General features: G+C 39.2%; 1 protein-coding gene across 1 annotated transcript; it reads left to right on the plus strand.

Moving 5' to 3' along the window:
* On the plus strand, window positions 1–20,659 carry FAM168B (family with sequence similarity 168 member B). Its single transcript, XM_017728790.1, has 7 exons — window positions 1–23; window positions 6,030–6,110; window positions 9,591–9,674; window positions 13,628–13,770; window positions 14,687–14,864; window positions 16,041–16,170; window positions 17,472–20,659. Exons 2-6 carry the CDS (start codon window positions 6,041–6,043, stop codon window positions 16,151–16,153), a joined length of 588 nt encoding a protein of 195 aa, XP_017584279.1. The 5' UTR covers window positions 1–23; window positions 6,030–6,040; the 3' UTR covers window positions 16,154–16,170; window positions 17,472–20,659.
* Window positions 20,660–20,797: the final 138 nt, after the last annotated feature.

The following is a 20,797-nucleotide window of genomic DNA, read 5'->3' on the forward strand; positions in this document are numbered from 1 at the left end:
CTTGTGAGGCAGAAAGGCAAAAGGTACAAACGGGCTCGCGGTGCTTTTCTCCATCCTTTGGAGCCGTATAAACACCAGCCAAATGGTGAAATTAATGCTCTGAGACACGTAAAAAGTCAGGGATTCAGTGAGGGCAGACACCCAGCTCTCAGGGGCAGAAGAGCTGGACTTGATTTGTTCGTGAATGTTGAATCGCAGTGTGCATGTTACCTCCTGTGACCAGACTTTCTGTCTGCTCTGATGTGATTTTGCTGCAAGATGTGTAATTGTCAGTGTCATAAAACTTCCACGCTCATAGAACGCACCCTTTCCCTGCACGTTTGGGGTGGTAATTACACACTTTAACTCTGAGGTTAGAAAGGAGGAGGGCTTAGGAGGCTTTTGGAAATCCTGTGTTCGTTGTGGTTTGTGACAGTTTCATGTTATTTCAGAAAGTAATAGGGAATAAACTGAAAATTAATTGAATGAAAAAATGCTTTATAGGATTTTAGGATGAAGCAGAGCTCTGGGGTTTAAAAAGTTCTAGATACAATTCCTTCATGTAGTGATGTTATATTCTTCCAATTTGCTTTTTTTCCTCTGTTTCTCATAGTTGGGTAACTTCCCCTAAATTTGGCAGTAGACTGGCTTCTGTGATCCTTACAGTAAGGACTTGATGTTTTGAGGACTTGTTTGAGATGAGAATATATACAAATTCAAAGTTACACAGGAGATGCAGGGATTGGAGCTGGCAACTTCTATCCCCTTGTGCCATAGCAACAACAGAAATTGTAGACGTTGAGAAATGCTGGGCAGTTTGTTTAATGTTTTCACAAGTTAGAAGGGGTTTTTTTGAAGAAAAAAAGGTTTTGGTAATGTTCTGGGATATTATGAAGACTAGAGCAATGCCACAATGTACAAATGAAACTGGATCACAAGCAGGAGCTTAGTATTAAATTTTTTGTGTAGGTTTTCTTTTTGTGAATGACATACGGAACTATTGAGTCTTTCCTATATAGTCATGTTGTCTCTGTCCTTACAGATACTGAGTACAAGTGGTGTTGGTGTTACTGTATGTGTATTTTACATAGCAAAAAAATCCTAACACACCCTTGGCTTACAGGGGAGAGTTGTATTCAGTCTTACATTAAATTATTAATTAAATAGATTGGAGAATCTAAACTGCTCCGTTCCTTTTTTAGTCTTAGGAAAAAAGAATGCATGCACACAAAACATAGAAGAGTGCTTGGAGGTGTCTTATTCTTTCTCTATGACAGCATCTTGTAACTCAAGCAGGGAGGAAGACTTGCTTGGGGATGATAGTTCCAGCTTTGTAGTTTACTTTATGTGTGAACTTCGAGCAAAGCTGTTAGCTGTCCTTTCCTAGGCTGTGGTTCTGCAGCCTCAGTCTGTCCTGTCACTGTCCAGTCCTGCTCCCTTCCATGCCCTGGAACTAGTCTTGGCCGTTTGGGGATGTGTCTCAGTTCTCTCAAGCTGATAGGTGGAAAACTAGCAATCCTTTATCCAAAAATCCTCCAACAGACCCCAGAATCCTGGCAACCAGCTTAGCTGATCTAGCCTAGCGAGGGGTCCCAGTGCAGGGATTGCTTGCCAGCTGCTCAACAGTTCTGTGTGAGCATTGATTCCAGCTGCCTGCAGTCATGGGCTACCACAAACCCCTGCCCTAGCCTGAACAGGGCGAGTACCTCCTTCCTGGGAAAACTCAGTGACCTTTTTTGAGGTCTTGGATGGATGGAAGAAATTAAGTACTACCTGCTAATACCAGTACAGCATGGGATGCCTTGTCTTGGGCTTTATAATATGAGCCCCCTTTTTTAAACTAATGGTGAGAAAAGTGCCTGTTATTTGGCCTTGGATTTGCATCAAATGGCGTGTTTGGTGGCTGAAGTTTTAACGGAACATAATGTAACTGAGACTTTAATTGTCAGTTATTTGAAGAGCTGAAGTGTCATGAACTGTTTCCTTTGTTACATAGCAGTGGAAATTACTTTTTTTACATTACGAGCTACCAGGCACTTATGTATTTTACTTGTATTATGCTTTGACTAGAAGTCAAATGGGTAAAATGTAGAACGTTATTGAGATGGTGACTTAGTAGTGGAAACTGGGTCATTTGTACAATTTCATAGCAAATGAAATTCTGAAAGTGTTCCAGAATGGATAGATGTTAAACACTGAAATGACTTAGTGTGAGTTGCCTAAGATCCAAGAAGGAAAGTGTTAGTGGACCACAGTAGAGTGCTTTAGCCAAGGTAATTGGAGATTTTTCCCCAACTCTTGTGATGGAATTGTCATAAAATGAGCGCAAAGCGGCATTCGGTAGATCTTACTCTAGTGGTGTTTCTGCACAACTTTGAAAATGAGGAGTAAGAAAATACATGTGTTGCAAAGGAACGTGCAGTTTGTCTTTCAGTGTTTGCATTGATCTGTGGGTTTTTACATTAATCTCTGTGAAATTATTTTTAAAAGCAGAGTTTCCTAGAAACATGCTTGTTCCGAGTGTAGCAGGAAAGGCTGTGTGCAAAGCAGATCCAATTGGGAGTGCTAGAGCATCAGCATTAGTGGTTGGCCTTTGTGCTCAGCTTCCCAAAATGTGGATTTAAGAGGAGGATGGTTGTCCTGGTTAGATGAGATCTAACAGGCCTGATGAAAACTGAGTTTGATTGCCTGGCTTTGGCAAGAGTGAAAGGTGAAGGTTTGCACTTCCCAGCATCCTTGTGCAGTCTTTAATCAGAGCATCTTTAATAAGTAAGATTGCCTTCATTTCAGCTGAAAGAGTAATTCATATACAGTTAGCTCTGTGCAATTTATATACAGATGATGCACTCTAGACACTTATTTGCATATCCATTAACATGAGAATGCTTTGGAGGGAATGCCAACAAAGCAGTTGAAAGACACTGATTCTTTGGGTTTGCTTTATACGAGTCCTCCCTAGTGTTTGATGTGGACTTGAAGCATTCCAGGGAAGTGGACTGCAAGGTTCCACATCTCAGTATAACAGATGCCCTTCCAAGTAAAATTATGGTAAGAGTGGGATGATTGCAACCACTGGGTAATACTATGTAATTATACTTACACATGTTGGGTCCTTCAGAGAAGACCTGAAAATAATTATTTATAATTAGAAGTGGTCTGGCATTTTGTCTGTGTTACAGACTGTAAGCACTTTGTGTAGGCTGGTGGCTCTGACTTGTCTGTCAGCAGTGAAAGCAGGAGTGGTGAAAGTACATACCTGTCCCACCAAAGTTGAATTAATTTGTGTGTATGTACGCATGTGAAGTTGGAAGCATGGATTCATTTGAAGTGGAAGTGAACAGCTTGAGGCTACCAGTGCCATAGGATTTTTTTTCCCCTTACTTAAGTGGAGTTCCTCTCTCTCAGTGTGTACTTCCTTTGAGGTAGAGTCTTGAGTTGTCTGACATTTTCTATCCGTTTTCTCTAACTCTTCATTTTTGTGTGGCTTCTCTTCAAGGCATCTCCTGTAGTGTATGTCCATGTGTGGTTCTGCAGTCATTGTCTTCTAATATTTCTAATAGTTGGGGTTTTTGTGTATTTTGCCTAAATGTTCACAGGAGGCCCTTACCCTTGCTGATTTGCCACCTGACAGTCCTCTTTTTGTTCACTGCCATTCAGAATGGTGAGAAGGTTCCAGAGTTTTTTCTCCTTATTGCTGTAGAGACTGCGAGGAGGAGCAGCACATTTGTAGGATATGAGAGTGTGAGAGAGCGCTGTGTTATTTGAGTGGAAAGGTTTATCCATCTCCTTAAGACTTTTACCCCATAACTGGGAAATGCTGAAACCAAAGTGAAGCTTGAGCCCCTAAGGGTTTTATAAATTTAGAGACAAAATGTAACAAAATCGACATTGAAGGAGGAGCAGAAATGCACATGAGAAGAAAATGCAGGGAGATACAAAGGGAACAGACTGAAAGCTTTCAAGAAAGTGAGAGTCATAGTTTAGAGAGAAGGATACACTGAGAAAAGTATGGGAGAAAAGAGCAGCCTTGCTAAAAGAAAATGCTGGTCCAGCAAAATACACCTGTTGATTGTGGCACAGAAGAATTAATGCTGCTAAAACTCCACAGGGCTCCAGTGGAATATAGCACTTTAGACTTGAAGTATAGCTTGCTGTAGAACATTTTCAAAGAGATTTGTTTCAAATAGTGCTTGATGTGGGTCAGGTGATTTAAACGTGCTGCTCTGGGGAACTTTATTCATACTAAGTGATGTAAATGGCAGGTTGTTTGGTTTTTAACTCAGTGGATTCTATTTTCTTGATGTGTAATCAAGTATGAATCTGAACGAAACAGTAATTCTATGTAAGTTAATGTTATTGGAAAGGGAGGGGAGGAAGCCCGAGAAACTGGTGAATCTTGTAATTCTCTCATATTGAGTGTGTTGTGAAACCTGATAATAAACTTTCTGACAGCACTTAGTGATTCCTAATTTTGCACAAATGGCTGTTTTATATCTGTTGTGTACTAGGTGCTGCTAATTCTCTTGGCACAGAGCTGCTTTTAGTGTTCCTTTAAAAAGCAAATTATTTATGCTTTACAGAGTCGCTTAATGCAGGTTTATCAGTGCAGCTATACTGATAAACTCCACTTGGATTCCTGCCATAACATATTCTGTAACTAAGGTACTGCATGTGTAATTATACTTCCTTGTTTAATAAACTTTATTTACAAAATTTCATTAAACTGTTAAACTGCTTAACACCCTGTTGGTTGAAGTAAGATAGCATCTCGAGAAGTAGCTCAAGTGTCAGCTATTAGCAGTTAATAAGAAAGTCTGGTTTCATAGGCTGCCCTTCTGTCTTGGGTGCTTGCAGGAAGAATCATAGAGTGTCCTGAGTTGGAAAGGACCCACAGGGATAATCAGTCCAGCTCCTGACCCTGCACAGGACAACCCAAGAATTCCACCATGTCCTGAGAGCATTGTCCAAGCACTCCTTGAGCTGTCAGGCTTGGTGCTGTGAGCACTGCCCTGGGGAGCCTGTTCAGTGCCCAGCCACCCTCTGGGGGAAGAACCTTTTTCAAATATCCAACATAAACCTCCCCTGTGAAGTGGTAAATCTGTGTGTGTGTGTAGGTATATATATATATATATATATATGTGTATATATATATATATGCAGAAAGTCAGATGATTGGCGATACTGAGCTTTAAATATGTGGATTTTTTTTCTAAAATTCTGTAATAGTAGTTGCAAACAGTATTCCTGTATGAGGCACTTGAGAAGCATCTCCAATGCAATTTTATTTTCCTTGGTGTTTACATACAAGGTTCTTTTTAAAACGGGATTTGGTTTTCTTCGTGTGGGTGATGCTGGCTGTAGGAGCCTGGTTTTTGTGTGAATGCATCATTCAGAAATGACTGGACATGACTGTCGGCTTGTCATAGGCTCTGAAGAACTTGGCAGTAAGTAAACAAAGGAAGAAATGTGGGCTAGCTGTCTCAATGCACAAGAGTCTTTTGCCACTTGCTTCTGTAGTAATAATGATAATTTAGTGCTGGTAAAGGACTGGAATGCCAGGTTCGAAATGCCAGTAGGAATAGACCGTAAGTATTTGCATCCCTTGGCTAGAGGCTTCAAGGAAGAAATGGAAAGAAAGCAAGATTGATAGATGGTAGAGAGCTGCTGAGTGATTGATAGGTGGCATGAGGGGAGAAGTCCAACACATGAGAACTCCTGCAGTGGGTTATGGATCTGCGTGCCATGGGGGGAGCTCGGGGCAATGGAAATATTTTGAAAGTGTGCTCTGCAACAGGGAATGTTTCATTCCTGAAACATTCTCTAGCTGATTGAGGCTTGGGATGCTTTGAAACTTATTCCTGCAGTGATTATTTCCTGCCTGTAGCTACAGCTTTAATATTGAGAAGTAGCGCAATTGCTGCTTTTTCCTTTGTTACTTTTTCTTCCAATATGTTTCCTCAGTTTCCAGTTCCATGTTAGTTGTTGAGGTTTCAAGCTTTCCTTATACCTAAGTAAATACTGGTTTTCTTTTTCTTTATTTCCTGATTCAGTTACTGAAATCATGAATCCTGTGTATAGCCCTGGATCTTCTGGGGTTCCCTATGCAAATGCCAAAGGAATTGGTTATCCAGGTAAGCAACTCTATTTTCTAACAAATTTTGGTTACAATGCTCTTTGCTTGTGATCAAGAAGAAATAGTCACTTAGGAATGCCTTCATGTAAATCTGTTTTGGGATTGGGATTAGGATGCTTTTAAATTTAAAAAATGACATTTCAAGAGTGATGTTATTTCTTCTGTTATATTTCTAACTTCAGTATCTCTTCCAATGCAGCTTATTTTAGGAGCTCTAATAATTACGCCCTGCAAGAAGAGGAGGCAATCTATTTCTGCTGCCAGTTGACTGGCACTGTTAACCTTTCTAGCCTCTTAATTCTTGTTCATGCTATCTGTTCTCTGATTGCCCTAAGCATGGCATCAAAGGTGGGACCAAGAAAATGGCCAAAAATGTTTTTGAAATGGAAATACGTTTAATTTCTTGTTTTATCTGTTTCTCGTTGACTTAAAGCTTCTCATGAGGTTTTGGGGTTTTTTCCCCGCATCTCCTAGTGTGTGTGCAAGGTGGCTTCATTTCTGATGTCTCCATAGTCTAAAAGTTGGATGAGGCAAAATTAGATTTGCACAGAACTTTCCAGGAGGGCTGAAGAGAAGCCTGTGTGCCTCTGGGAGACATTTCAAGCAGCATGTCTTGATGCTGCCTTTTTTTTCTGTTATCTCTGAGATTAGGGAGTTTCCATCCTGGGAGAGGCTGGAGGGTCTTTTCTGCTCAGTTTTGTATTTCGTAAGAAGTTAAACTTCTTTAGCTTTTACAGGGATGCTGTTTTGTGATTTAGTTGGTGTCTGTGTTGGGAGGCAGAAATTACTCTGTGCTGTTACTGTTTATATTCTTGGTAGCTGTACTATATTCTCCTACTGGTATTTACCATTCTTAAATCTGTTTTTCACCTTGGATAATGCACTAGAGTTCCTGTTTTCCTGTTCTGTTTTTCTCTGTTCTTCCTTCTAAATAGTGGTGCATAAATGAATTCTCTTTATTGGCTTGATTGTCTCAAAAGCATTTTAATTTAATTTTTTGCTTTTCATGTTTCTCAAACGAATGCACCTTTCTTGATTTCTACAGTATTTGTAAGGGAAAACACAAAATGTGTTGAAATGTTTTTAAGTCTATTGAGTGACTGGAATGGTGCAGTAATAAATTGTAAAGCTGACACTATGTAACCGTAAGTCCTGCAGGATGGTTTTACTCTCTGTAACTGTCTGAGTTATAAAGGCTGTAGTAATCTTACAATAAGGCAAGCAGCAGAGGCTTACTAATTAATAAAATGCATGGGACAGTTATTTCTGTATTTGTAATAGATTGCTTTTCTTTTGCTTTAGATAAAGATTATTATGGATTATTTGAATATAACTTCATATCTTTAGCTCTATTTATTTTCGAAACCCAGATTTATATTAACCAGGTTTTCATTTGTGCTTGTAAGAATCTACATATTGCATCAAGGCTCTTGTCTATACTAAACAAAGTTGTACCTTTATTTAGGAAAAAATATTATTGTAGATTCAGAAATAGCAGTTTAAACAACATCGCAGTCTCTTATCTTTTATTATACTATTATAAATGCTAGACTATATATTAAATTATGGAAGTGCTTTATATTTGCCAGTCTGCATAACTAAAATATATGGAATTGAAATAGAATTGTTACAGAAGTGCCTTAAGTATCGTGCTACAATGTGGTTACTTAGAATTCTTCCTCACAGCAGTTAGTTGGTCAGTTCACACCACTGGGACCCTTAAATTCAGCTTAGTCAATAATGTGTTACACCATTAGATAGTTTGCTGAGCTGCCTGGTCCAGGCTTTAAGATTGTGGGATGAATACAAAGCACATTATCTAAAATGAAAAGTAGACTTGCATTTTAGGATTTTTTTGAAAAATGTTGCATGACTAAGCCCCCCTTCTTTGCTTCTCCTAATTGAAAAGCTGCAGATTCTCCACTCAGAATCATTGCATTTACATGGGTTGCATGGTAATAGAAAGTGAGGAACGCAGCAGTAGGTGGAATGCGTTATTGAAAGGCAATGTGTTTCTAAAGCTGTTGCATATTTAATAACTGTTTATATTATATTACACCTATTTCAGGCTGTTGGATAGTTTTACAGCAGCAAGAAATCAATATTCAAATGTTCTCATATGGATGGAAGTTCCTTGTAGAAGCTAAAGCTGCTGCTTGTTGTAGTTACATTTTTCACAAATGACCTGTTTCTTGAGTAGCTCAGTGCTCCACAGTGCAGCTAAAGCTGTGAAGGAGGAAAGAAAGGACTGAAAATGTTTCCCACATGCACTGTTGCAGATGTGTAGTGTTTGAGTAAGGAAAAGCTGTCCTAAAGCTTTCCACCAGCAGCTTGTGAGTTTGAAAACTGAAGAGCTATTTACACTCTGAAAAGTTGTTACGACTTGGATATGTTATTTTTAACTTCAATTTTTAAGCCTAATGCTTTTCTTAGTCTTATCCATGCTGACCACCTAATAGTAGTGCCAAGTGTATGTCACTTGATATGTTTACAGAGTGCTTTACAAAACTAGGTTAGCATATATAGTCCTGAGCTAAGTAATTCTTATTGTTGGGAGTAATTGCTGAGGACTCTGGGATTCATAGTGAAATAAATGCCCTTCAGATTTGAACAGCAATTTAAAACTAAGCTCGGAGTCTGACAGTGGATATGCAAATATTAATTGCCTTTTATCTGAAGAAGCTGAAATCTTTCTATGTAGAGAGCAGAATGTGGTAGTAACTCTATCTTTCTGAATACAGACATCACTTGGTTTTACAGATTTGAATAATGTAAATAGGTTCTTGGGAAAACTAATAGCTATTGTTAATTCAGAAATTTCACTTACTAAATCTAAACAAGCTTCATGTCTTTCCAATAAGTAGCTTTTGCAAATGCTGTGTTGTGCCTTACACTGGAGTATATCACAGTGTTCTCTGGTGTGGAAATGTTTCACTGTAATTTTGCCAATACCTCTGTGAATCACTTGTTACTGTTGTCACTGTGTGTGTCTGAAACTGGGGAGCTTGTTTGATACCAAGTGTAGTAGCAAATATGTGTCAAATTCAGCAAGCAGTTTGGACTACTACTGCTTTGTACTTTCTACTTGAGATATCTCTGATCTGGAGAGTCAGAGTCACTCTAACTTTTAGGGATTTATTTCTGTGAAAAAGTCCATTCAGATAAGTGCTAAATGTGCATCTCCCCAGGGGGAGGCGTGCAGGACAGTTACACAAAACTTTGTTTTCCAACTAACTTAACAATTAGTTGTCCAATGGAGATCGCTGAAAGAGGGGTGTAAGAGAGAATGGACTTGTGAAACCATAGCTGTTCCCTTCACTTAGCATTCATCTTCAGGGGGCTTGGGAGAAGGGGATTGCACTGTTTTGTTTGAGGAGGTGGGATTGTGTCTGTTTGCTTGCCTCAGGTAAAGCATGTGCATTGAGAACTTTGAGTAAAGTCAGTCTAGAAAATAACTTTGGTGTGTTCTTTCTTCTAGCTGGCTTCCCCATGGGCTATGCAGCGGCTGCTCCTGCCTATTCCCCTAATATGTATCCTGGAGCAAATCCTACCTTCCAAACAGGTATGTGGAATTGGGATGTCAGAGCAAGAACCTGACATTTGCAAGTGGTTAGAAGCAAGAATGAGGAAAAGCTGTAGGGGCTTACAATAACACTTGTACTGTGGGATAAGTTTTATGTTACCTTGAGTATGACCTGTAAGGAATCATCTGATAAATTAAAGTTATAATAATCTTAAGTCATACTGCATGCACCTTCCAAGAAGGGAACAGCTGATGTTTTAGCTGTTGTTTCTGTATTTCTGGATGATCTTTGAGGTTTGCATTACATTTCCCTTCACTGCTTCCTTCATGGTTCTGCTTGCTTTGCATCCTACTGGTCATTTCCAGATTCCTGTTTTTTCTTCTGTCTGTTATCCTCAAAATTATTCTTTTTCATCCCTCTCTTAAATGGTATCTTTGCAAGTTCAGCTTGCTGGCTTCTCTCTGCCCTTAAAATTGTCTTGCACAAGCTGATGGTCTGGAAAGCCTGGTTGCTGGGTAGAACTGATTGAGCATTGTGGATACAGGGGAAGGCCTTACGTAACTGCACTTACATGGGTGTTATTTAAGAAAGGGAATAGGATGAGCCTTGGAAAAGGGAGGTGGAAAAACAGACATGGAAAACAAGGCCTTCATCAAAGTTATTTTTGTGTAGTTCTGTTTTCCCAAATAGAACATGATTTTAATGTGCTGATAGTTGAAACAAAACAGAGACTGGTAGCATTTAATTTCCACTTAAAGCAGGAACATGCACCTGATACAACAGTATTCTCCCTATGGTTATTTTGTATAGGGAGGAATTCCTTACATTGCTTTGGTAATGTAGAGCTGGGCATCCTCAGAACCAAGTTTGTCTGTGAATGCACTTGTTTAATTTATGGTAATAGGAAAGGATACTGCTTGAAATTGGGAGGCTTATGTTGTGGAAGCTTGCTTGGTATTGAAGTTCAGTGTTTGTAATGGATGGACTTTAACTACCTGGAGACTCTTGAGGGTGTGTCAGCAATTACTGAGGCAAGACTCATCTAAAATGTGTGCCTGCAGAACCTGTTAGAAGTGTGTAGCTTTCCTTGGAACTCTGTGGGTTGGTACAACCTGTGTCACTGTTCAGTTTGCTGCTTGGAGGCAGAGTGAGTACAGACTCAGACTTCATCTTGTCTTTCGCCTTGAATTTAAGGTAAGGAAACAGATTAATATTGTAAGTTCCAGGAACTAAAAAAAAAAAAAAATATCTATCCCATGGCTAGGTATTGCCACTGTGCCAGTATCGTATCTGGGGCTGCCAGCTTGCATCTGCACTGGATTGCTTCAGAACTTACTCCGAGAGCCACGTTCAAGGAAGAGTCGTTCCCATCAGGGTAGAGCTCTTAGCTCAGGGGGCAGAACCCTGTGTGGGCTTTTATTATTGTCTTTACTGCTATCAGGTGGTTTCAGTTTCACTGCCTTCTGTGCTGCCCTGCATATATCCTGCAGCTGTGCTGAGGAGTAGCTGTAGGCTTTGATTCTAGGGTCAGGTAACCAAAAGGTAGCTCCAGTCTTAGTACAGGTTGCAGTTTGCAAATCCTGCTGCAGGAAGATGAGGCCAAGCTGCATGGAATCAATTTCACTAATCATGGGAAATCTGGGGAAGATTCTTGACCTGTTAGACTTAATCATGTTGTAATATTAGTTTGCACTGATTAATCTTGGAATATGGCTCATGCTATATAGCAAAGTCAAAGAAAGAACTTTTTCACTTCTAAGAAAAAGCAATAAAGATGAATAGAAGTTGTATACTGTCATTGAATGTCGTTAATTTTTTAAAAAACTAGTATTGTTAGTCTTTCTTGCTGTTGAATAGGAAGTAAGCTTTTATTTCAGAACTAAGAATAGCTTTAATTTTTTGCTGCTCTTTAAGCTGTTAACAAAAGTTCAAAATGTACAGACCTCTAATTCAGGCAGATAACAACTTGGAGTACTTTGTACTAACAGCTGGGATTTTTTTATATCTTTTTTAACCTTTCTGATGTAACCTCTTGTTTGTAGAATCAAAGCTTTTGTAAATTCATATTACACAGCAGCATTTGAATGTGCTGTGCCACTGCTGTTGTGAAAGGGTACTTGTTTTAAAAGGTAACTGTCTTAAATTACTGTGGTTTTGACTTACCCTGTAATTTACTGTTAAGGTCTTTGCTCCATATAAGGGAGAAAAAAAAAATAATTGGGAAGACAGAATACCTCTTGTGCAGATTTACCACTTTGCAAGAATGAAAGAGAAATAGCCTGTGCAGCTGTATCAGTGGGTTTTTAGAATGAGAGTGGGCTTCACTGAGGACATGGTTGTAGTGATTCTTCATGTTCAGCATTTTGTAGCTGGGGTTTTCACCACAAATAGCTACCCATACTAATAGATGTTCCTTCTTCACCATGCTGTATCTGTGAAATACTTAGGATCTCTAAAAGCAAGAGTTCAGAGTAAGTGCTGCGGTGCAGCTTTTTAAAAGGTAATAAATTCTATTAAAAAGAAACAGTGAAACTATTTCTTTGTAAGCTAAACAACTTTTAGTTTGAAGGGTGTAATGAAATTGAACAGAAGCCCAGACTTCTTCAAGAAGAATGAAGGTCATGTGTCATCATGCTGTTTGCACAGGCTGATTTTTGACAGCACAAATGCCAGCATTCTCTCTGCTATGCAACTTCAGATCTGTTCTCTGTATTGAAGTCAGCCCATTCCAGACAGTTTTTAAAATCAACCTAATCTCTACTCTGATAGTCTCATTTTTTTCCTGTAATTACCAAGTGTCTGTTCTGCCTTGCCCTGCCCTGGTACTAGTTTGTTCAACTCCAACTAACTACAAATTGTAGCTGTGGATGTTGTGTCTCCTAGTGTGGTAGGACCTGCATGAGAACCAAGATGTTTTCAAAACAGCACAGGCGAGGGCCTTGGTGCTTTCTCCAGACTAGGTCATGCCTGTTGTTTGCTACCCTAGATGTTACTCCTGTTGGATGCTGCTGCTGAGGTGTTTGTATTCCCACTCTGGCAACAGAATAATCTTGGGAGTGTAGCACACAGAAACATTATATATATAATCTATCTCACAATTTCCTCTACGCCTCTTCAAGCCCTTGTTCTGACCCTGAGACCTTGTCTGATGAGGGCTGGAGAAATTATGGAAAAGCTGTCTTTGGGCAGGGTCTGAGCCAGCAGTTGCTACTTATCCCTGTAAAAATTCAACAGTTCCAAACATTTACAAGGCAAACTGATTTTGGGGAAGTCTTACTGTAAAGCATAAAAACAATTCTTAAGTGATGTTTAAGGATATGTCTACATATATAATACTCAAAAAGAAGAATTAAGGATCTTAAGTGCCTTCCAAGTCTGATTTGCAGTTGCACTGAACTTTGCAGTGTTTGTGTTTTAAAGGTAGAGCATTTCATGTTTATTTTAGCAGTTCAGAAAATGCCAGAAAACAAATAGAAATAAAAGTAAGCTGAAGTAGGGGGTTGCAGATTTTGTCTCTGTTCTCTGAAAAATCCATCATGAGGTCTTTAGATGATTCTGGCTTTTGTAATTCTTACTCTTGTGCTGTGTCATCTCCTACAGCAGGTTAGTTGACTGCTACTGTGTTTTGCCAGTACAATTTGGGATTGTGTGGAGAATTGACTGACACTTACATGTGCCAAGTCCCCCTATGTAGGGATGCTGCCTAATACGTTATTATGAAAATGCACTTTTTGCCCCATATCCATAGACTTGAAAAGTAAATTGTACAAGTGCACAGTTAACTTAGTTGACACAGTCAAATACTATTTCCAGACTGTTGCCAGTATTAGGTAAATGATAGAACTTACGCTTGGATATTGGGACTAACTTAGGAAGTACTCACATGAAGCTTATGGAGTTGGGAAATATGAGAATTGTTGTGCCTGACTTTGGAAAGCATCGTGCTGCTGAGTGTTTTCCACGTTTTAATGCAGCTTTCCCTTTGTTTCAGGTTATACGCCAGGCACCCCATACAAAGTGTCCTGTTCACCCACCAGTGGAGCAGTGCCGCCGTACTCGTCGTCTCCGAACCCCTACCAGACTGCTGTGTACCCAGTCCGAAGTGCCTACCCACAGCAGAACCCATATGCACAGGTCCGTGGGCAGAGCCACAGAATGCCTCTGTGGGCAGTGCTGTGTGTGGTCCCTGTGATAGCTGTGTGAGCTCTTCCAACTTTCCATCACGTTCATTTCTTTGTGGATGGAGAGAATTTGTAGCTGCCTACAATAAGAATTCTTAATACAGTGATTTAGTGTGTGTGTGCAGTTTTACACTCTCTTGCATGACAGTTACTCAGCACTTACTGAAGAGACACTAAATTCAGTAGTTACCAAAACAGGCTGGATCCTATAGCTACCTATATCCTGATTTTTGTTTTGTCAAAAATGGTCACAATTTTTTTAATGGAGTTTCTGTTGTGATTTCAGGGATTTACCAAGTCTCATGCTTGGGAAGCTGTTGAAAACTATTGGAAAGGGTAGAATTAAGATACGTTAATAAACGTGATATTTTGGGGAAAGTTTGCCTTTTCATAGTGGAAACTCACCTGGCATGTAAGCAGTAGCTGAAGAGTATTAATAAGCACTTAACAAGTTTTATTCAGTCTGCTTAGTGTACTTGGATTTGCCAAAAACATTGGGGTATTTTACTAAAAGCAACTGAATAAAAAGTTGTGAAGGAATGAGGAATTCTGTCACGGATTAATATACTAAAAGAATCAAAATGAAGAGAATGAATGATGAATGAGCCCTTATTGTTGAAGGTACAGCCAGCATCTACAAAGGTCCCTACTTTGTTATTCTAAATGCCTTAAAAAGGGATAAAATGTTACACTGTGAGTGAAACACAATTGTAATAGTTAAAATTAATGTTTTGGCTTCTGCTCTGCAAATTCATTGCATCTTTAGAGTAATACTTTCATTTTATGATACATTTGTGAAAGAAGATACCATTTATCTTCCCCAGCAGATACACTGTAATTCCTTAATGTACTGTTATTTTCTCCTACAGCAAGGCACTTACTACACACAGCCTTTATATGCAGCACCACCCCACGTAATCCACCACACCACAGTCGTGCAGCCCAATGGAATGCCAGCAACCATGTATCCTGCTCCGATCCCGCCGCCCAGGGGGAACGGGGTCACCATGGGGATGGTGGCTGGGACGACTATGGCAATGTCAGCAGGTGTGTGCACTTCCAACCATTGCTTTTTCTCAGTGGAGCTCTCCTTTGAGCCCGGGGTGGAGCACAGCTATGTTACAAAATGTGATGCCTCAGGTGTACTTGACAGAATCATACAAATGTCAGTTTAGCAGGTTGTGTGGTGCAGTGTCTTCTGAGTGAGCCCAGCTGGGTCAGGGTTTGTTCTTGTTCAGCAGTACCTTGATCACCTCTAAGGATGGAGGTACCACATCCTCTTTTCAGAGTTGGTATTATGAGACTTAGTAGTTTTTCTTCATATCTGTATAGAATATCACTTACTCTTAACACCCTTTGCATCTTGTCATACCAGTGTCAAAAGTGTGACTTCCTCTTCCCAATGCATTTCTCTGAGCCAGTTGAAAGCAGCAGCCTCTTAGAGCTGAGGAAAATGCAATGTTTTGGGCCCACCCCTCGTATCACAGACCTTCCTTGTCTTGAGATACAACACTTCATGTGTTTGCAGTACCTGCAGGTTCTCTGTGCCATGGGAAATGGTTGGGGATGTCTACTTCCTATTGCCAAACTCTTTTAGTGGTAGTGTTTTGGAGAGAATGGTGTTTAACCAATAATTCAGTTCCATCTCGGTGTGTTTGCTGAGGGGGGTGCTATGCTTTGTTACTCACTGGGTGTTAACTCACAAAGAAAAGTCCACTTTCACTCAAGGGACACTAATTTAGAAATTGAAAAAACAAGAGCCATAAGTTTGTTTCTAGATTCTGGTTTCTATCCTGTCAAAATTACAATTTAATTTGAGAAACCTCAAAACTAGAGGAGTTAGGTGTTACAAACTGAACTAACATTAGAGCTTCATTCATGGGGACAAAGCCTATCTGTAATAGTGCAAACAAGAGCTAACTTATTCTGATTATCAGTCAAGTTATCTCTACCATCAAATATTCTTAATGGCTTGTAAAGCCTGCTGTGGGAAGAGTTGCTTATGTTGCAGGGTTTCTGCTAGAGTTATTTTTGAGTAATGAATATCTTTGTATGCCTTGGCCTAAACATCCACTGGGCTAAAATGGCCCCCTTGCTTAAAGGCTTGAAGAAGATTGGGACTGGAGTGCAAAATGATAGTGGTAACTTTGAAGATGAACAAGTTGTAACTGTCTTTAAAATTAAGTTGTTTTTCTCCCCCTCCCCCCCCCCTCTTCATTCTAGGTACTTTGTTGACAACTCATTCCCCAACTCCAGTAGCCCCTCATCCAGTTACTATGCCCACATATCGGGCTCCAGGAACACCAACCTATAGTTATGTGCCCCCACAGTGGTGATCATCCTGGCAGTCAGTGTAAGTTACATTGAAAGCAGTTAATCTTTATTACAAACAACAGCATTGCAGGTTCTTTTGGGGACATTTTGCAAATGATAAGCAATGGAGGGTGCTTCTACAATACTCCAGTTGAGCAGGAATACTCAAAAATCCTACTGGGATTTCTTCAGTGGTCTGTGTCTTCACAAGTCATGAATCATTTCATGAGGCGTGATTGTCAAATATGAAAGAATGAGCCTTAAGTTTGCCTAATTAAAATACGTCTGGAATTAAATATATTCAGTATTTTGGAATCATTGTTGAATTCAGCAGTACTGTGATTCCTGAATGAATGTATTTGACTTTGTAGTCTTACCTGTGATCGGCAAAATATGTAGGCAAGGTGTTTTGCCTTGCTCAGAGCAAGTATTCCTCACAAGCTGCTGAAACAGATAACCTTGAAATAATTTTGTATATTCACTCTGTTTCAGGTAAGTATCAGTTCATACTGCGTGCAGTCAGCATAGAAAAAGCATTTTTAGTGTGAGCCAAAATTTAGATCATGGATTTCAAGAAAAGGAGTTGAATTTTGAAATCTGCTATAAAGTGGGGTGGATTTTGGGGGTGTAATCTGTGTCAAACTGACACGAGGACTAATGTTTTTGTGATACCCACTTCATTTCTTGTTTGCTTGGTTATTTTTAGCTTAAGTTGAAAACAGCTTCATTTGAAATAATGGCTTGTCAGACCAACTGAACCTGAAATTTTCACTTTTAGTCAATTTAGTTTATGACAAAAGTTAACTTTAACTTTCTCTGGATTTCTGTTTCAGCAGTTAGAAGTACAGAGTTCTGAGATTGCAGGTGACTATTCCCTTTGAGATAGTAATGTAGCAGCCATTTCTCATTTTGCTGTGGTGCTACATAGCTGTCTGCAGATCTGAAGTGTTTCACATGAAGTATTTCAGCCAAGAGTCTTGCATTACATGAATATAAGAAATGAAAATTATGCTGGGAATAAACTCGTTACTGCTGGTAATTAAATTTAGCACAAAATACCTTCTTAATATTGCATCTTCTACATTAAACACAATGGTAGTGATGACAGAAAGCTGGACTGGACATGACAAGAGCAAGTCCATGTAGTGTGCTGTTAGCCCAGAGGGCTGTACGTGTCAGCTGGCAGGATAAGTGCTAGGGTAACATTATTTAACACTTAACATTTGTTGATATATGTGTGTATCAGTGTGGTGCATGCAATGCTAGTGTGTTCTGCCACACTCAAATAACGTTTCGCCTAATTGAGAGTATTTCCCACTCTTTTCCCCCCTCTTAATGTAGGTTTAAAGATGGGAGATATGCAATCAAGAAATTGAGGTTTAAAAGTTGGTGCTGAAGCCCTCATGCCTCCAACCAGGACTTTCCTTCTGAATGCTTTCAACACTCGGCTAAACACTACTAATTCCTGATCACTGAAGATTTTCCAGTGCTGCATATCTTACATCTTGGAACTCCAGCAGTTAGTCTTAAAGCAAATCCTGTTTTGTGGACTGTCTTGCAATTTTTTAGCTAATTATAATGATAAAAAGGGAGTATAAATTTATTCTGATCCATATCTAGTTGAATGCATGTTAAAACACAAAAACAAAGCTTGCTCAATCTACCTGCAGTGACTGATGCAAAAACCATCATATGCAAATCCAAAGGAACCGAAAAGTATTTTACAACTTGTATCACTAATGCACTGTTGTAATGTATGCAGGGTCTGACAAGGTAGAATCATGAAAGTGAGTTTCTTTCTAGAATACTATAACATACATTAGATGAGTGCTTCAGCCTGTTTCAGGTTGATGGAGTTGCCAGTTTAATAGGGGCATATTTTTATTTAAGCGATGTGTTCTTTTCAAATTCAGCTAATAAATTGGAGTGACTGGAAAATGAGTCAGACAAGCTGTAGAAATCCCGCACACAATTAGTTTACTTCATACCTTTTCATTTTCATTGTATGAAATCAGTGTTATACAGATGTTCTTAAGGATCAGAATGAAATGACAAAGGTAATGCTGTGTGTGCCAGTAAATAAGGCAGACCTCCTTGAGGCAAAACTGGCTCTTAGGAATAGTAGGAGGTGATATCACCTGGATAATGAATAGCATGTCCTGGGGAGATTTCTAACCAGTACTATCTTTCAGATAATGCAAGATGTGTCAAAGTGAGACTGCCACACAGACTGATAGAAAAACACTTCCTTTTAGTTCTCAGTTGAGCAAATTCGTGCTGTTTTTCCTGAAGAATGTTGTAGTCAGTTGAAAACGTATGTGCAGTTGATCCAGCTTGCTTTCCAGAAACTTAAGAAGTGCAAGGGCTTTCTGCAACAGAGTTCAGCTGCATGTTATTCTGAGGAAAGCTTGTGTGCCTGATGAGTATGTTAAAGGGGAACAAATCATTTTAACACAATTTCCTTATTATCTACTTGCAGTATGGACTATGGATACTCTGTAGTAGGGCTGCCAGAATATAGAGGGTTTAAATATCAGTTTCATTTTGGTTTTTTTTCGTGAAAATATTCGTAATTGAAGTAGGAGCCGTTTGTTGGTTACAGCCTTTTGGTGTGTTTTCTTAGTATTTTCTTTTTTTTACTTCCTAAATTGCACTTGGAAGCACGTAAAATAAGACTCGACTGCAGATTAGCATTTCATTGCAATGAGTCATTTGTGATATTCTTTCTTGCAACTTCAATTTTTAAAGTACCTCAAAGCAAATGCTGTGGGGATAAAGGGCTAGCCTTGGAACCCATTTGTATACCAAAATTATTATGGGGGAGATTTTAAATTTTTAAATTTGAATATTGCACATTAAAACCGAGGTTCTTCTTAAACCTGCTTGATTTACATTTCCAGAAAGATGCAATTTTTTTTTATACATTCTGCCTGCAATAAATTATGCAGTAAATGGATATAAAATGTTGTTCCCTTTTAAGCATTTACACAAAGGTATATCAGGCTGTCTTGTTCTCGTAGGTTAACTTCCATTCAGAATTAAATTTTTTAAGTTGTGTATCTTAGTTATGCTTTGTTTTGGGGTGTTCTGCTCCTGTACAGGTTTGGCAGCTGATTTGAGGTAGCATCAGTGCTGATTTAGTGCTGCCATCCCAGTACTCTGCCCTGGTGAAAGGCTTGTGTACCTTCATACCCCATTGGTGGTTAGAGCCTTCAGTAACTTTATTTTTTACAGTAAGCACTCTCTGTATTTTGTACCCTTTTTTTTTTTTTTTTTTAAATAAAGTTTAGGTTTATTTTGCATGAATCACTGTCAGTGGATGGCCCCCTTATTTCTAATGCCTTGAACATAACTATGTTGTTGGAATAAGTACTTTCAACCTTACTCATGAGCACTTACTGCAGCTTAGGGATCTCCGTATGTTTTTATATGGAGCAGAAAATTATCCAAGACATACTTAATTGAATCTGCTTTGTTCAAGTGTGTGTAACAATTCCATTTGTGTTAGATTTGCAGCTGTGATTAGTCAGGTGTGGCAGAGCACAGTGAGCACCAGTGCAGGGCGCTCGTCCTGAGCGTGGTTTTAACCAGGAGCTGAGGGTTGGAGCAGTGCTGTGTTGGGGAGGAGCTGTGAGGGCCAAGCTGGAAGTTTTGCTGTCTCCTGTCTCATCACCATAAACTAAAGTTTTGAAGGTCGTAGGAGAGAACTTCCATGAATGCTGCAATAGAGAAATAGTTTAGGAATTAATATAACTTCCTATATATTTGCTCTAACTTCAGATTCCTAAATGTCACCTTGGAATTGGTCTCTGTATAGTATTCCATAACACTTAGGCAGTCTCACTTACTTGAGCACTTTTTTTTCTAAGTTGCATTATGGGATTCATCCAGGAGGGAGAAATTGTACCTTGTTCAAAGGTACTGCACCTTCCAGTCCTGAGCGATTCTGATCCTACTGGGAGGCTGGAGCTTGTCTCCAGGAGTTGTTATGAAAAGTAACCAAAAGCACAGTGCAGGGGGACGGGGGGAATATGTGTATATATAACTATCTTAATGGTATTTTGTTGCAAATAGTAGAAAGCATGGATATAAAACTGCAGTGGGGGAAACTGTACATCATTAAATAGGCGTTTACACAGTGAGGGTCTTACGAAACATTCTCTCCTGCTTTTTATATAACATTCCCTATTTAGAATTCCTTTATAAATGAAAACGCAGTATGTGTTTGCACTAGAGCTCCTCAGCAAATGAAAAGAGCTAGTGCAGTAGAGACATTTCAGATCAAGCTTCTCTTTAAAAAAAGAAAAAAAAACTTTTATGGCAGCTTTATATGATTAAAAAAAAAAAGTACTACTATAAACCTGGAACTGAAAATAACTGTTGCAGCAATAACAAAGAGAAGTCCAAGAATTTTTTTTTAATTCAAATTTCAGGTGTTGCGTCTAGATAAAGTATTTTTTAAAAACCGAGGTATTCCCTATGTCAGTAATAGCTGATAAAAATGTCTTTTAAATGTAGCAGCAGCAAAAGAAAAATGGCTAATTGGCACCAAAAACATGTAGCCCTAGTCAGTGTGGTGGTGGTTAACTAAATACTAGGAAGGAAAAGAGACAACTTACTACTAGATGTTGCTTATGCTTGTTGTAACCCTCTCCTGTTTGGAGTTT

This window comes from Corvus brachyrhynchos, unplaced genomic scaffold, assembly GCF_000691975.1.
Source record: "Corvus brachyrhynchos isolate BGI_N302 unplaced genomic scaffold, ASM69197v1 scaffold223, whole genome shotgun sequence".
Lineage (NCBI taxonomy): Eukaryota > Metazoa > Chordata > Aves > Passeriformes > Corvidae > Corvus > Corvus brachyrhynchos.